Source organism: Lepisosteus platostomus, chromosome 13 (genome assembly GCF_059453375.1).
Source record: "Lepisosteus platostomus isolate fLepPlt1 chromosome 13, fLepPlt1.hap1, whole genome shotgun sequence".
Taxonomy (NCBI): domain Eukaryota; kingdom Metazoa; phylum Chordata; class Actinopteri; order Semionotiformes; family Lepisosteidae; genus Lepisosteus; species Lepisosteus platostomus.
In genome coordinates this window covers 11,470,273-11,488,487 of record NC_142623.1, presented here as the reverse complement: position 1 = coordinate 11,488,487, position 18,215 = coordinate 11,470,273, and the positions used below count along the sequence as shown (strand labels likewise).

General features: G+C 39.3%; 1 protein-coding gene across 1 annotated transcript in view; it reads right to left on the bottom strand.

Moving 5' to 3' along the window:
- Window positions 1-18,215, bottom strand: part of LOC148649901 (mannosyl-oligosaccharide 1,2-alpha-mannosidase IA) — a 212,250-nt gene that overhangs the window by 21,542 nt on the left and 172,493 nt on the right. Inside the window, exon 5 of the mRNA XM_088603116.1 lies at window positions 4,536-4,630. Within this exon, the coding sequence (XP_088459242.1) occupies window positions 4,536-4,630 (95 nt within the window). The remainder of the gene's footprint in view (window positions 1-4,535; window positions 4,631-18,215) is intronic.

Sequence of the window (18,215 nt, the reverse complement as noted above, 5' to 3'; positions counted from 1 at the left end):
GAGCATGGCAAAGCCCAGAGGAAGAGCCTGATAGGAGCCGTGAGGAACAATAACAAGCCAAGTAAGTGCCGGATGAAATCATGGGAATACTGCAGATCTCCCAGGGTCATGCGCTCACTACACACCGGAGCACCACTCCCTAATCTAAACCTGCTCGACTTCAAATGTGTTCCAAGGCTCTGTGACCACATTACCCAGCGCATTCGGTTTCATTCATTCCAAATGCAAAACTTTGGTTTTAACTTTTAAAGCCCTACACACCCAATCCCCACAATACTTGGCATCTCTCATTGCTCTCTCTATATACTGTATCAAGCAGGCTTTACACTCTGTCAGGGCACATCTTTTAGGACTACCTCCTTGTACAGCAGGTGCAGCTGCCTCGGGCAGCACACTTGCAAAGCAGCTCTGGAGCTCACTCCCTGCCAATCTGAGACATTTAACTCTTTTACAGTCTAAGCTCAAGACGTAGCGGTGTAGTCAGGCATCTCTTCCTTTTCCCACATTTTTTTCATCCCCATATTTGTTGCCGTTTCATGTTGTTTTGAGTTTTTTGCCCAGTTTTTGTTTTTACCCTGTAAAGTGCCCCAAAGGCTGCAAGATGTACTGTACATACACCATAGACACTGAAATAAATGTTTCAGTGGTTGAAACATTTCTTGTTAAATAAACAATGTATTATTAAATGTTGGGAATCCTTCTGCACCCCCCTCCACAACTTCAGCACCACTCATTATCACTCATTTTCAACTACTCAAGTCTGAGAGCACATGGAGAGCTGCCATGGCAACCAGGTGGATACAGTCGATGCTCCACTACATTGACTTTCTGGGCTAAGGCTAACTAAGGCTACTGGTGCTTGACCCCAGTCGACCTCTACCGTCAGGAGGAGATTCATTTCCCAGCTCTGAGAAAACTGCGCCATTGTTAAGTTAGCCTATCAGCACTTATTCGTTTCCCAAAAGACTGAAGTGAATATATATTTCTGACACACCGCTGGGTAAAGCAACTGTGACTGGAGAGGTGTGTCTGCTTCTCGCTTATCAGTCTTTTCTTCATCAGCCGCAGACGAACTGCGTCTCGGCCGCTGCTAACTGTGGCAGTCAGAGAGGAGGCATCATGTGCACATGCGGGGAATATAGTGCTCTTGGCTGTCACGGGCCTTGCCCATCTGTGGGTAGCCCTCATTACTAATCTAACTGGAATCAGTTCTTGAAGCAGTTAATTAAATGCTGCAACAGCTGTCCAAAAGATCTGGGGGTCTAATTGAAAGCAGGTGTGTGGTGGATGTGCAGAAACCTGAGTAACATCTCCGTGGACATGCAAGCAAAAGGTGCCATTTCCAAGATGATTTCTTAATTGCTCTAATAGTCCAAGAAGACCACATGCAGAGACTGATGAAGTAAATTAGCATTTTCTTTAAAAAAAAAGAAATGATGATTTAGATCATTTAAGAGGTGGAAGGGTGGTTAACACTTCTTTCTGACAGGGACCTGGGTTTGATTCATACAGGGAGGGAGCTGTCTGTGTGGAGTCTGCATGATCTGCCCACCGGGAGATCTGATCACTTCTTGCCTTCCAAATACCTGAAGGTTCAGTTTGGTGAACTGCTTAAAAATTTCTTTCTTGAGGGAGGGAGGTATTCGTAATCTGTACAATTATCACTGGCTATGTGTTTATACGATCCAGATGGACTTCTCCCATTTCAGGCTGTTCTGATGTCTTTTTAACAAACATTTCATTATATCCTGAACTGCAGGAGATTAAGGGACTGTTACAATACATAAAGGCAGTTTGAATGAGCACTGGAGTATGGCATTTTTTATTTGCTTTTTGCAAACCTCATCACTCAGACTTTTATGAGGGTTACATAATGACCCAAGCATAATTGATGTACTTTGATATTTAAATGTCAGGCGAGAAAAAAATAAAATTGCTCACATTTTTGTTTTTGTAAACTGTTCAGTAATTTCAAAGCCACTTGAATGCTGCAGTCCAGAAAAAAAACAACATAATTAATAAGCATATCATTCAGGCAGACTGGCAAAGTGTGATCGGAACAGTTATCTCTGCTACGTGTTTGTCTCACTGAGTGATGTTTTGGCTCTGGCGGTGTGAGCTGTCCTACTTAAGACTGGTGTAATCTGATATACTCTGAATAGAAGTGCCAGTTTTAATTGATTGAAGAAACACAGGAAAGATATTCTAGGAGATGGACAGTCACTGAGTAGTGCTGGGGCATTCACATAAACAGCTATTCCAATATTCCAGATAGCGGGAATTTGTGATCTTGAGTTCTGTCAAGTAAACTATCTTCATTAAGAACAGTTACTAATGAGGGAAGGTCATTCAGCCCACCTTGCCGATTTGCTAGTTAGTAGCTAATTAATCAAAAAATCTCGTCCAACAGCGTCTTGTGGAGAAAGCACAAATATTTCTTGTCCGGACTTGCAAACAGTTTTAGTTCCTCTTCAAATGTGTGCATTTCCTCAACCAAACCAGAAGGGAGTCTCTTGCTCCCCTAATTTGTAATTTGAAGTTTAAATCATTTAAAAGACCCTTTAAATGTCAATGTGCTAACAGCCAGCTTACAAAAATACTTGGCATTGGTTTGCTATGAAACATTTGGGATTTGAGCGCTTAACATTTCCAGGAGCTCAGACTCGAACCCAGGCTGCATCATTAGCAATTGGAATTCCCCAAACAGCAGGCTACAATTGCCTGAGCACCACTGGGAAACGGTGTGTTTGAGTCGCCTGTGTAGCCTGCAAGGCACTGTGGGATGTTTAAAGGTAGAAATCACCAAGCGGTAGAAGAAAGTGTGCACTGCCTTCACAAGGGGCTTACAGCAGCGAGCTCTGCTCACCAGCATGCCGTCAATACAATTTAAAAAAGGGGGGAGATGCAAGGAATCACAACGCAGCTCAGTGAAGAGTTAAAGAGCCTACAGATCTCTTGACCATTGCTCACAAGCACCTTTTATACTTTAAAACAGCGCATCTAAGTACCTTAAATGACATTCAGAGAAGCACGTATTTTAGGATCAATATATTTAGAATTAGGATTAAAAAAGGTTTTCATACAGCCGGCTTCCATATACTGTATGTGAGACAACAGTATGCTTCCTCATCCTATCTGTCAGATCCTTTGTGAAAATAACAGGTGTCTATGTTCTTCACACAAGAAAATCCTTCACACAGAGCAAATCTCACACACAGAGACAACCTAACACACACATACAGTAGAGCAAATTCTACAACATGATATAAAAAATGTCAAGTGGTAGACCATGTTATTAATAAAACAGTAATCAGTGTAATACTGACGTTGGAAACATAGGACAGAAAACTGCATTACCATGTTAAAGAAAAATTCAAAAGAATGAAATACTTAATACTTAAAAGTAAAAAATGCTAAAAAAAATCTGAAACACTGGAGACATCACACAGCTTACAAATGTTATTACACTGGATCTATAAGGTTCAGCAAGTATTTTTTGAAGAAACCCCTAGCAAAGCAAGTTAAAAGTCATGTAGATCATTAGCATGCAGTGTGCACTCATGCACATAGTTATCATGTAATCAGTACAGATGTGCACATGGCGTCCTGTAAGAATATTAAGTGACTGCTAGGTTGTACAGAGTAAACAGAGGGAGAAAGAGTAATGAACTGAGACGGGGGTTTTTCTTCATTAATAATACCTGAAGAAGGTTGCTTTTAGAGCACTCATTTTTATATCTGTGGCAGGACAATATCTGGTATCACAACTCCTGTGTAACTCTTCCTGTATCACTACTAACTGTGGACCAGGTGAAGAGTTAGCCCCTCAACAGTCTATCTAAATAATGTTTGATCAAACCTTGCAGAGAACAGGGACTCCAGCAGAGTCAATGTTTTAGTAGAGCAGAAGGAAGCTGCTCCTAAGGAGAGGAGATTAAGAAAGTACAAACTCTGCTCTGGCCATCTTTGTATTAATAATTGTAAGATGTTTTGCATACAGTAGGTACAAATGTGCTGACAATGCATACAATACTACTAATGTTTTTTACAAGACAAGTCTTTGGTTTTTGTACCATGGATATATTTGCATATGATATTTTTATTGAGATTTGGAACACCATATTTGATAACTGTAGCAAAACCCCAACCTTTTGCATCGGGTAATCAACTGACCTTTAACATGACGAGTCTTGAATATGGGCTCATGTGCGACAGCAAATGCAGCTCAATGGTGAGACTGGTCCCTACACTCTATCCATCCATCTTCTATCTGCTTTATAGAATACAGGGTGAAGGAGTAGCTAGACCTATCCTGGCTCACACCAGAGCCGATTTTCTTAACCTACTGCACCAGCATGTCTTTGGACTGTGGGAGGAAACCAGAGCACCTGGAGAAAACCCACGCAAACATACTGTAGGGAGAGCATATAAACTCCACACAGACAGCACCCCAGGAATTGAACCCAGGGCCCCAGCGCTACAAGACAGCAATGCTTACCACTGCATCACAGCACCACCCTTATCCTCAGACTCACCTGCCCAAATTGATGACTCCTCTTGGGATACCAGTGGGAGTGTTAAAAGCAGGTAACAGCTTCGCACCCAGCTCTGCGGCTTTTCTCCGGAAAACCTGAAGTGGGGCAAGAAATCTGTGTTTAGAGTTTGTCGACCTGAGAAATGCACATGTACACAATCTACAATCAGCACTCCATGATGGAGTTTTAATCACCCAGCTCTTTTACACTCAACCCCTTCCTGTTATTTTGCATCTTAATCAGTTGTAACTTGTACAAGCAACAAGCCAGAAAAAAGTCAAGGTAGAATTGGAATGACACAGGGGTTTACGAGAATCTCCACTGAGCACCACGCTCCACACATCAACCATCCCCATTGTTCCAGCAAAAAAACATCCAGCACTGGAAATTAAGTGCTGTCTAACATATTGTATGTGCTTTAATGGGCTCAGTGTACTGTATATACACATGTGAACTGCTTTTGGCAATCCAGGAAGGCAGTTCAAAGCTATATAGCCACATGCACTTACTGTAGGAAGTGTCAAAAGTAAATTCTGCCCTCATTACTCCAGCCTTCATAGCAGACAAGCCAAATGCAGTACAAATACAATAAGGGCCAAAACAGCCAACCGACCCTTTGGTTCACTACACAGGAGTGACTTCACCCACAGCAATGTGTTTCTCCCAGCACGCCCCATTTCTCCACAAACTGCTTCTGTGAGTAAAAGAATTGCAAAATCATCAAACTACACTGTAAAGTGGAGAGGAAAAAAAGGGCCGTCTCACATCCACACCAATCACTTGTGAGACTAAGGACAATGGTAAAAGCCACAGTGACAGGGGGTGAAGACTGCAACGTCTGGATCATGACTTCTACAGTAGATCCCAGCTTCTCCTGGCCCCTTGGAAACCCCTGTAATGTACACAGCCACCTGCTGAAAACATATCGGTGGCTCTGGATTTATTCACATCAAATAGACGCAGGGTCTATTAAGCTTGTGTATTCAATTATAGAAGAGATGAAAATCCAAAAGTGGCATGAAGATTTTTTCCATCCCCATCCCCTGGCATCCCATATCCAGGAACAGTTAATGCAATATACCTTTGATATCCCATCTCCCACAGCTCGGCTAAATTGAACATTACATGTTGGAGCGGAGGTCTTCCTGTGAATTGAGAGGAAGGAGAGGAAGTCCTCAAGAGAGAGCCTGGATTTCTGCAGTTATTAATTACTGGGGTTTACTGAATGTTACCTGGAAAATAAGAACTCGCAGACACGTCAAAACCAAAATATCCGCATGGCTCACTACGTCAGATTCCTGTCTGTCTGGGAGGTAAGTGTCCAAGAAACATCCAGGAGTTCAATTTATACGTCTGTTTGAGTCATCTGCTACTGTACATGTGAAATCTTGTAGGTAGTTTGTTGAACTGTAAGAAGCACGTACAGTATTATGAAAAGAGGACTAAACATCCTCACACCACCACTATACAGTAAAAACAGAACCAGAGAGCGAAGGACACATCATCCAAATAGACATGGAATGCCTCCAGGCTAAAAGTGACAAATATTTCATATTCAGTTTAATCCCCTGCATATGACTGTGATATGTGGCTCAATTGTTTTAATCAGCATTCTTGTACTTCATATCAGAAATTCATATGCAATTCATGGAATGGAATTATGAGAAGGATAGCTATAATTTAAAGTGTTGGGTAATTGAATAGCACAAAAACAAAAGAAAAAAGAGAAAAGCAAATGAGAAATTGTCTTAGACTGGAATCCCAAAGCCACAGCAGAGTATGTTCTGTATCCTGAAATATCAAAGCCATATCTTGTTGCCAATATGCTAGAAGGGTTTTGAACAGTTTGTATCTTGTGTAGAGCCTTAGGCACACAGTAACTGCCCTGGAGACTTGTACTGGCATTATTCGAAGATACTGTGTGACATTTTTTTTCTGTAGATCAAAAATAATGACCTACAAGTTCAGTTATTCACCATTAAGTATAATGCTACTCTTAAACAATAAAAGCGCAGATCATTAAACACATACAGTACCAAGACTACTTCATATTCATTCAGGACATAGTAGAACGACGAATGAGATCTGAAATGCAGTTTTGCCTGGTGAATAAAAATAATCAAATAAGCAACAGGATTTACATATCAGACTACATTAAATTCCTCTATCTACAGTGCATTCCTTTTTTAACTAAGGAATTAAATCCATTAGAGTTAGTGACACCCATTAAATTGTTCATATTAGGAGAAAATTGAAAATAATGTTTCCTATTATTTCTAACGCTAAATTAACATGCCCTTTATAACGGTCTTTTAATTATTTTGAATTTGAAGAATGTGTTTTGCGTCACAGTTAAAAACAGCAAATTGCAATATATGGAAATACAGTCTACTGTACTTAATGTTTATTTGTAAAAGTGATCTCTCTCAAAGGCAATAGATGCAGTAAAGCTAACAGAAGTAAATATGAGATCCGGTAGAAATATTTTCACTAACCAATGCAGAGAGTACCTTGAAGCTGCCAATTGGCATTTAAATAGGTCAAAGTTCTTCCACAATTGAAGGACAAAAAAACCAACAACCTTTACACAGTGTTGTGGCTGTAGAACAAAGTGTGACTTTTACATGCAAAACACTGGATCCTGTACTGGCTTGTACTGGAGGAGCAACACCCCTAATCTTGAAAGAATAATTATACCTAAAATATATTTTTTACTTTTTTTTTTTTGTTTAAAAGCTGATTTATTAAGCCTTGCTCTCTCTAACACTTGGAGGTTGGAAAGAAATAAAGATGTCTGAAGGTGTGTAACCTTTAAGAATGAATAAAGTCACATCCTTCCAGTATTTTTATACTGTTTGGAGCCATGTAAACGTAAGATTAATTCTGGTTTGTCTTATAGTTTACAGCCTTGTGTAGTAAAATGTGCTGTGTTTCTTTTTAAAACTTTTTTTATTTAATGACAAAAGGATTTACAAACAAAACATCTAAAAAGTAAAATAATTTACCATATTCATCTTTTATTTTAGTTATACTATGTTTTTTATATAACTATTTACATTATTCTAGCACAGATTGCTTGGTGTTGCTGGGTTTCAATATGACTGCCCTTCTAAAACCTTGTGAAATCTAATCACAAGGCTTCATCCTAATTAAAGTACATAATTGTTTCATAACCACTCAGCACTGACTGTAGCTTTGTGCAGACCATTCAGTGTCTCCTCAAAAGTCACTCTTCTATCACATATCTCAAGGTCAGAATTCAAGTTCTGTAAGTTTTCTGCCTGTAGATTTGAACTTTCCTGGTGAGTGCATTTGTACAGCAGGAATGAATATTTTGCGCCACAGTTCAATACCAGACTCAAGGCTTTCACAAACAGAAGAGAAATAAAGCAACAAACAGTGCTCTTTCAAGGCAATTTCTGTTCAAAGCCTGTCATCTCTGCAACAGGAATTCATTGCAAAAAGAATTGCAGAGTGTCCCTGTTCCAAGCTGGATGTATATATTTATATAAAAATCGGCTTCTCCAGCCCCCTTGTCTTTGAAAGACATCATTAAAATGCCTCACATTTCAAAGTGTGCCAGTCTGACTCTCTCCCAACTCCCCCGCAACCTGCCACACAGACACACCATGGCAACAACCCATCTGGACCATCCACTGCACAGCTCCCTTCCAGCATTTCGGACAACCCTGTCGTCTCTGGAGAATTCAATGTGAAGTAACTAGATCCACTGTCATGAGTAAGACATAACCTTTAGGCCCAGGAATCAGTTGACAAGATTATTCTCTCAGAGTGCTCCTGGGGAGAACAGAGCGCTTTTAAGGTTTATGAAAAACATAATGAGTACTGCATACAGTATGTCTATTCAAATGACTGTATCTTGTCAAGCATCTGTAACACCATAAGCATTACACCATATTAATGTTCAGATCTTGTGAAGATCTCCATAACACTTGAGGTTTCCAGTAATAGTTGTAAACAATATACAGCCATTTTATTAATGAGGTTCTAAACACTGGTCCAGACTATAGAACAGAATTAGGGTTAGTTACCAACATCACATTAATAAACAGTAGAGGTTGGTTATTCTCAAGATTCTGTTTATCTATTAATACTTCATGAATTTCTATATTTATAAAGCTTCTATAAATGCCCATTGCAATTCTTTAATCTAAAAACTGTTATGAAGTGCTCAAAGCACTTCCCTTCCCTAATCCTGCCAATAAACAAATATACTGTAAAATAAAATACTGTTTATGCTCAAACAAACTGTGTCCAGATGTTGATTTACATTTAAGCACAGTTCTGTCCAAAGTGATGAAGACCCACACTTCACAGTTGTACACATCATGTACAGTATCTGTAAACTGGGATCCTGGATTCTAATAAGACATGTGAAAAGCAAAAGTTAATACATGGTTCCATTAACAAGACATCTGCAACAGCAACCAGAAATCATTCTGGTTTACAGGTGGAAAGAGTGTCAGACTGCGTCTTTTTACATTAAAGCCCACACAAGCCATATGAGACCAGCTGGTCCTAAGCAAATATTAAGCAAATGTCTCTGCTTCAAGTCTAAGCTCAACCTTTGATTGGCATGTCACCCCAAGTAAGTCTACCAAGTCTACCAGCATCTGCATTTGGCCCTGCACACTACGCAGGGCAAAGGACCAGCTACAGCTGCCTTTGTGTCTGCTTCCTTTCAAGCTCAGCATTGTGATTCCAACATTATCTCTGTGGCATGCCTCCTTATTTCAGCAGGATCGGGTCCTGAAAGCAACAGAAGCTTGAAAGCTCAACACTTATTGACATTTCTGTTACAAAATATAAGACAAGAGAACCTTACTTTAATCACAAGAGAACAACAGCAACGGCAGAAAGACACAATTGCATTAAAAGATGATCATGTGCGAGTGCATGAATGATATTGCTCTGATCAACATGACAGCTCACATTCATTTCTATCCCTTATTTTTCATTGAGCAGAGGAAACACACTCTGCATTATTTATGGTAGGTGCCGTGGTTCTGTAGATACAACCACACAAAAAGCAGATTCAATTTGTTAAATACGACAACGTTCAAGTCATTTTGGGGGCAAGTCTAGATCTTGTCCTTTACCTTTTGCTCATAAAAAAAAACTCTGCGGCTGGTTCTGCATTAAGTACTTAACATTTAAACAATTTAAATGACATTCACCTCAAATACTTTCATTTCTATTCAGCTCTGTGAAACCTGACATACTTTTTTCTCAGCTATGGTGTAAGCAGTGCTTCACAGTTCATTGACTATATATAATATGGTCTTCAGATCTGTTTATGTTTGTTATTTATGAAGTAATTATAAATGCTTTTCTTCTATGTTATCCTCTGCATTCAACTTTGAGGTCCCGTTCTATTCCTGGCTAATTAGCATTGCCAGCTGAGTGTACTTCGGAGAAGTTGTCAGGTTAAACGGGATTGCTGCTGGTTAGCCTACACGGACAGATTGACATTTAAAACCGCGATTTTCACACATGGATAAAATCTGCAGAGTCCCAGTTTTGCCGTGAAATTAACTCCACGCACTGTGCAAAATATAAAGGAAAAATGAAAATATCCAAAAGATTTCCCAGAGCCATTCTAAAGCAGTTTTCAACAGTTTTGCATCCTATTTCATACTTTGCAAGTACTCAATCAATTGAAGGCTCATCTTCCCACTAAGATCACTGAACATTTCACTAAAATTATGAGCAGCAAGTGTCTGTTAGGGATATTTTACACTTGGCAGCTATTTCGAAGCAGCACACAGCATCAATAATTACTTGAAATTAATTGCAAGCAATGATTCTTAACAACACTTGTAATTAATGGCTGCTGATATTGCAGGTAATTTGATAGTCTTACAGGATTTTCTTGAAAAAATGAAGAAATGATGATGGTTTTCACATATTGATTGGTATTGATATGCCATGGTGAGAGTTCTGGATTCGTAACTAGAAGGTTTTTAACAAAAGCTGCAAACAAAAACCAAGTTAATTCCAGCTGTATTTGTACGAGACATACTGTATGACTGGTAGATCTTGACTGACTGAGTCAAGGCAGAAGAGGCAGGCTGGGATGCATTCTAAAAAACAACGCATACGTGAACAACGGGTTTCTAATTTGTGCCATTTTGTTAATACAATGAGGTCCTTAAAATCAGATTAGCTGCTATTTTAGAATCTAATTAAGTCTGGCAATAAATCTTCCTAAACAAGACAGCTAGCCTGCAATTCTTCATTTTTTTTAAAATGTGCAAAAAACCTATAGCAAAATCACATCTTCAGAACTATGGAACTATGCCCACATCATAAGAGAAACCTTATTTTTCAATATATATTTTTAGAAATCTACATGTCTTTTAAAAGATGTTGTCTAATGAGACTCTTTAATAAGTTTTGAATTGCAGTTGAGTTCAAATTATGTCACTTTGGTGTTTCACAGGAGCAACCTTTCTCAGTGGTGAAGCATTAAAAAATAGCTACAGTATGAGCTCAGGTGTTAACAAGGTACCTCGTTATTAAGACAGTTAAAGCGTGCTTTTCACGTAGATTTAGATCTCATTTTATTTTCTATAAGCAGTTTAGCACATAGGCATTTTGGTTCCTGGGATTTAGCCTTAGCAAGCACAGTACAAAGAGTTAAAAAGATCATTTTTCTTTTTTTGCCGATAAGAAATCTCTTTAATAAGACAGGGAATGTAGGCAACTTAATGTGACTGGCTTATTAATTACTAGCAGGCAGACAGGCAAGAAATAAAGGCTCAAAGATAAAAGATCCTACACGCAAGCCACAATATTGGCGTTTTAATAGCCTTTGTAGACAATATTGTCCTGAACAACACTTTCTTAAATTAAGACTTCCAAGGAAGACTATGCAAATGTTTGGAATTGTTGGTTGTCACTGGACAGACATCCCATAGTAGAATTCTGATGTGCAGACTTGGAATATAGATACCAAAACACAAGGGGCATTCACATGCAAATGGCCAATGTAGGCCTGTTGTTGGGTATAAGCACAGAGACACATATTTTGACGGAAAAATTGGAAATGGCCCTGCACATAAATGGCACTCCAAGCTATTTAACAAGATAAGAGAAAAGCCCAAACACAATGGAACAGCTACCCTGGAAGAGAATCAATATGTCAAAGCGAATCAAAGCGCTACAGATCAGATTTGGGTTATCGTGTTCAGCCAATGTCTTTTTCTAGGTCCGTTGGCACAAAAGCTGTAAATGGTTATTAAATAAAACCAAACACCCCCCCCCCCCCCCCACCACCTTCTCTATTCCCATCCAAATCCTAAAATCTCAATAAAGCATGAGGCCTGGAAAGAAAGCTTTTTTTCCAAAATCCCTCCCGCTCCCCCAAAGTACCTCCAACACTTTTTTCCCCCCATAAACTTTCTTTCAAGAACAGAATCTCTCTGGGTGTCTCATCACGGATGCTGCCGTCTTGTCTTGTCAAACGGTTTTGTTTCAAGTTCTCCATACGTACCCCTTACAAGCCACGGCCCTGTCTCCTAGACATAATTTCTTCGACAAAAAGAGTAAAAAAAATCGGCTCTTCTTCTTTCTCCTTTTACATCAAACCTCCCCACTGCCCAGAACAGAACATCCTCCTGACAGCTGTGTGAAGTAGAGGCAGTGACAGTATCACGCCTGTGACATCTACAGTGGACTACATGACTATGGCAAACAGTAAAAGCTGAAATATGGAAATTGATGGCGGCAACTCTTTTTGGTGAGCACACCTATCCGCATCGAGTTTAAATTGGACATAACAGCAGGGGTCACAAGAGGCTCTGCTTACAAAAACTAAGAGGAAAAAACGGAAATATAAAACTCCAACAGCACAGCAGTCAGACCAATGTCTGGTTCTATGAGCTACAGGCTTTGGCAGAAATGTTAGCAAGGAGGCAGAAAATCAATATATTTAAAACCTTTTTACCTTTTATGCGTCTGCCTTTGTAAATTTACTCAGAATGAGGTCTGAAATATCCAGCACCTGTTTTAAGGTTATTCAAGAGCCTGCAGCTTGTAAAATCTTGAAATCGATCCTACTTCTGGATAATGAGAGCATTAGACATTTCCATTTTTAAATGCATAGGTTTCTCTTAAAAGCCTGGCCAAAATCTCAGAGCGAACAAGTTGCACATTTTTGAGCTGTGGAACATTTGTGCTACTGTTGCACTGTATCAGAGGCATAGTGCTTATTAACAAGCTCCCTAATTATTTGGAAAAAAATAAACTTTATAGTTAAACTGTATACAGGTATAAGGCTAATGGCCTTACTGCCCAAAAATAAAATTATATAACACAGTTCCAGAGGACAACCTCTTCAGTTTCAGATGAGATCACATTTTTCACATCAATAAGACTGAGTGATTTCCTATTTTGGAAGTAGACTGATTTTGCTCAGAAGAAAGGTGACTTAGCAGTAGGATATGAAAGACCAGGATGCCAGCGAGCATCACGGGAATTTCCTGTCAAGTTTCTGCAGCAACACCTGCACCCTGAACTGGATAACTTTCCCTGTGTGTGAGCCTGTACTAAGCCAAATCCTACTTGGAGAAGCTAATCACCATAGTATACTGTACAGTAGAACCAAGGCGACAGAATATATCCACTTGAGGCTGAAGTTGATGTACAATCCTTATGAAAGCCTTGTTAATCATCATGATCATCATCTAGGCCATCCAGGTAATCTTTGATGTGTAGTTTTGAATGTGTGTTCCCCATGAAAAAAGGAATTCAAAATCTATACCGCTGGTTCCTTTTAGGTCTGAATCTTTTCCTGTGTAACTAACTGAAACACCAGAGAAACTTTGAGCTAGTACGCATCTCCTTTGAAAAGCATGCTGAAACCAGAAAAGTAAGGCATTAGTGCTATCTATTAATCCTTGAGCAAAGCAAATGGGTCTCATCTATTTTCTTTTCCCTTAGGGCATCTGAGATGCTAATGTCACGGTATATTGTCTAAGTAGCTCAGACCTACACCATACAAAAACCCTGTTACGTGTCACTGACTTGCTTATTCCTGGGTCTGTGTAAAAAAAAACGTACCTGTTACCTGAACCAACAGCCATTACGTACTGCAAATATGTTTGAATTTGTGGTTTCAGTTGACTATGCAATACTTTTCACAAAGTTTCTGCCTTCCATTCTGGAATCCCACTGTATCCCTCAGCCACATCAACATGATCAACACTCTTGTAGTCAACACTCTCCAGAGGATAAGCTGCATCTGCCCCTGTGCCACATTCGAATGGACATTTATTTCCACAAGAGATTACACAGAGCTCTGCCATGTGTGTTATCTGCAAACTGTGCCTTAACAGCCAACAGCACAGCAATGTTTAAAGTCACATTAGCTCCATTCTGCACTGCTGGCTCCTCTTTCCTTGGATAATCCCTCTGACCAGCGCATACAGCACGCCAGTTCTGGGTCTACTTCATTAGAACGACAAATCAGAATAGCGACAAAGCATCGGAATGACCCTCAGACACACAATTTACAGGGCATCATTGATTACCAAGCCAAATAACCCACACATTATTGTGCCCTTCAGCTGTATTGGGCTTATTAAGCGCAGAAACAACCTAGAAAGGAGATTTTCTGTCTTACAGTCATAAATATTTCAGTAACAGTGAATTCTCTTCATCTCCATCAGGTAACTCAATTATTGTTGGGTACTGTAGCAGCATTTGAAAGAGTGTTTCATATTTAATCAGGGGAAGCCCAGTGCTAGACTGTGAAGCTCAGCAATATTTCCACAAACAGACAAAGCATGGCTTAGTGGAATGCACTGGATCACACTGGATCATACTGGATCATGGTCAAGCTCTAGACACTATGTGAAAGTGAGACATTTTTCATGGGGTTTAAAAAGGATTTTTAAATGCCTTCAGGGCTAAACTGCCACATGAGTAACATATGGATTTTGGTGATGACTCATTTCTTTCTTTATTTTTGAACAAGAGACATTTAATACTCTCCTGGAATGGAAAGATCATCTCTGAAGGCAAAATGTCAGCATCCACGTACCTTATATTACAAGAGCAAACCTTTGATGTTAATTAAATGTTACTTTGCATGCCTTCTCCTGAATCATGCCAACCTTGAAGCTTCAATATGCATATTGCTAAAGAAATTTAGGAATTAGTACTGTATAACATGTATTAATGGAAAATATCCCATGACACATGACTCTTCACGATTAATTTAACATCACCAAGGTACCTATTCAATTCGATACCCACTGATTTTTACTGCACTTAGAATGTGCATTTAGATTTTGGATTTTCATTTGATATTTACCATCTGCCTTTTTGAAAATTTGGAAACATACTGCATCTCCCCAGTTTTGAAACAACAGATAAGCCAGTGGTCTCACTGCTGCAGTCCTTATGTGAGCACAGGAGGGACGTGGCACCCCTAAAATACACAACGGTTGACTTATCCGCCATTTCTTATTCGTATTTTATTTTGCTGATGCTTTTATTGAAATCAACTTACATTTGTAGCCCTTCAAACAGGTGAGCATGTGGGTACAACAGCAGTGTGTCACCTGGGACTCGAACCCACAACCTTCCAGTTACATGTCCACTACCCTGACCACTGCTCCACATTGCTGCCCTGTTACAACCCACTGAGCCCCACAGGGTGCCACATTCAGAGCTGGTACCAAAGCCTGTTCTGGCTTTCTCCTGGCAAGTCCTATTGTCTGCAGTATGGTAAGCAGAGGACATTGTGACTGACTCAAGCTCACTCAGTCCCAGCTGTGCCCTGACATTCCCACCCCACTTCCTGGTGAATCAGTACAGCCCAAGCCTGAATTACTGTAGAGCAAGGCTCCCCTTCAACTTCAAACAAGCACCATGACTGAAAACCACCAGCCATCAATTTAGGTGCTGAGCCAACAGTTCCTAGTTCCTTAGTTAAACTAGAGAGAAAAGCTTTTACTTGCAGTTAATGGTTTTCGTGGTCTGTAGCTTCAGGAACCTTTGATGATGATGATAATGCAAAGAAAATTCTATTTGTTTTTGTAAAAAAAAAAAGGCATTGATGCTGGTCAAAACACTACATATAAAAAATTCTTCACCCATTTGCCTATTAATAATAGTCATTAAGTACTATAGATGAGTTTAATGAAGGCTAATTACAGCTTCAAGTGGATATGGGTCCGAAAAACTGAAATCTTAAAATCCAGAAAACCACATACTGCACATTGCATTGTTAGTGTTAAGTCACATGATTATACTGTATCTCTGTACAAGCTTCTTTAGTTCATATTTTAAACCTCACTACAAGAAAACATTTAAACATTTAAAATTTTCTTTAATGGTACTGTTGCTTACATACAGTACAGTACATCCCTGTTACCTGCTGTAATGAATTTAACACCTGCATACTAAATACTTACAGAGCAGCCTGAGATGTAAAACTAACCCCATACAGTTGCTAAAGTTAACCACAAACACCTTGGTTCCTAATTTTTTAGTTCACTACAACACTTATGAATAAGAGCTCATTAAAATAGAAGAGACACCACTGACATATGGGGAACTAACTATATTAGACTAAAAAAAGTACTGGTTCGGGATACCTTTGCTTTCTGTTTTTGACAATTAGCATTTTGTGGCATGTTTGCGTTTCTAGCTCTTCGATTAGCAGAGCAGAAGAAATGGTTGATGGGGTTTAAAATTGTTCTGCTCTAGTGCAACAGCAGCCCCTGGGTTTTCATTAACCTTTCATCAGTAACACTGGGATTCAAACAGGATCATGTCCTCTGTCCACTCTCTCCCATTGATTTGCAGTGTGGACAGACATCGCCTAGTTCCATATGTGGCAAGCTGAGTTAAAACAGAGTATATCCAGTATTTTCGGGTGCCGTTTGACCTTGAAAACCTTTTTTCTTAGAGCCTGAGGTGAAATTAGTCTTCAGGTCCTTTTATTTTCATAATCTGATGGGTGGTCATATTTACCTTCACAGCATCCTACTCTGCTAAGAAATCAGCTCCAGCAAGGCTGCCAAAAATGGAAACTGCAGGCGATATAATTAATACTGCCACTCAAGTACGAATTATTTCTTCCTTATTAACAGGAGTAAAATCATAAAATGAAAAACAAGACATATCTTAACATGGGCGTATTGTGGTTATGCTGTAAAAAAATTCCTCAGTAAAAGGAATGACCTTAAAGGTGTATATTACAGTATATAACATTACGAAAACACTAAAACTCTTCAAAAACAAATACATTTCACAACAGTTCAAAGCACAGCAAAGCAAGTCGGGTTGCTCTTCACCAACCCTTCAAACTCTCACCACCTCTATACCCTTTAAGGAAGAGGCCTGTCACTGTAAACCACAACACAGCAGACTGAAAAACACACAGGATCCTGTAACAGCCCAGTGCAGCCGAGCACTGATGTCCGGAAGATGAATTGTAGTTACTGTATTCCCTTGACAAGGCAGAGTTATGCGAAGATGCCACAGCTTCTCTATATTTGGAAGGTGTTATTATTAATGGGTCTGTAAATGGATATAATATAGCCTAATGCTAATAAATTACTGTGAAGTTCAAGACATTAAGTATATGTACAGTACCTGGCTTACAGAAGTGAATCTACAATTGTAACAGCTTATCTGTGGTATGGTGACCAAAACTAAACATGGTATTTATACAGCATTCGAGAGGAGGTGTATGAAAAGGCAAACTTTTTTTTTTACAATTGTTTCTCAGTTACTTTATTGTTGGCATCTGGTAATTAGGAAACTGCTTCATACAAAGCAATTACTGTAGTTCTGTGCTGTGTGCTAATGTGTGCCAGGTATAGGAGTGGTTATAAGTAGTGTGAAGACTGTGCGCTTGGGGGCAGACCTGGGTGAGAATGTCGAACTGTGTGCAAGGTAGACTGGTTAGTAAGTAGTGGCTAGCATTTCTTTTCCTTCCTTGCTTTGTTTGAATTGTGGGTTCTGTTTAAGGAACTAAGTTAAAATCTGTTTTCTTTGTTTGAGGACTTAGTCAAAACCAAAGATTGTTTTTTGGGGGGATTTCTACGCAGGGCCTGAATTGTGAATTTTTCCAGTAATAAAGACTCAGATCTTTATTTTGTCCTTAATTCTTAATATTGGATATTGTATCTTAATTCCCCCAACCTCTGCTGGACTGTCAAAGGACTTACTCATCAGTTGTGGATCTTAAGCATAACTTCCTCCTCGATTTAAATTCCACACTTATTGCTCTTTACTCAAACATGCCATTTGCTCTTTTTATTTCTTCCCCACATTGTCTTAATGAGCACACAGGAAAAAAAGCACATAAGCTCCCATTTCTATTTGGTCTGTAACTCCCCTCAGCTCAGCTCCTATGTGATACAGTATGCGTAGTGTACAGAACTGCCCTGCTACCAGTGTGGATCAGGAGTTTGTAGATCGGAGCTCAAAACTACAAGTAATATTCCTAAATATAAATGAGTACTTACTATTGCATTGTAAAGCTTGAGGATAATTTCCTTTTATATCAATTTCAAACATTACTGTGTCTGTCTGTGTATAGTAAACCAGTCTAATAAGTACAGTATAGGCTGTATGTTGTAAATCCTATAGGTTTTCTATTCTATTCAGCTGGAGGTTTCCTGTTGTTAACCTTGATTC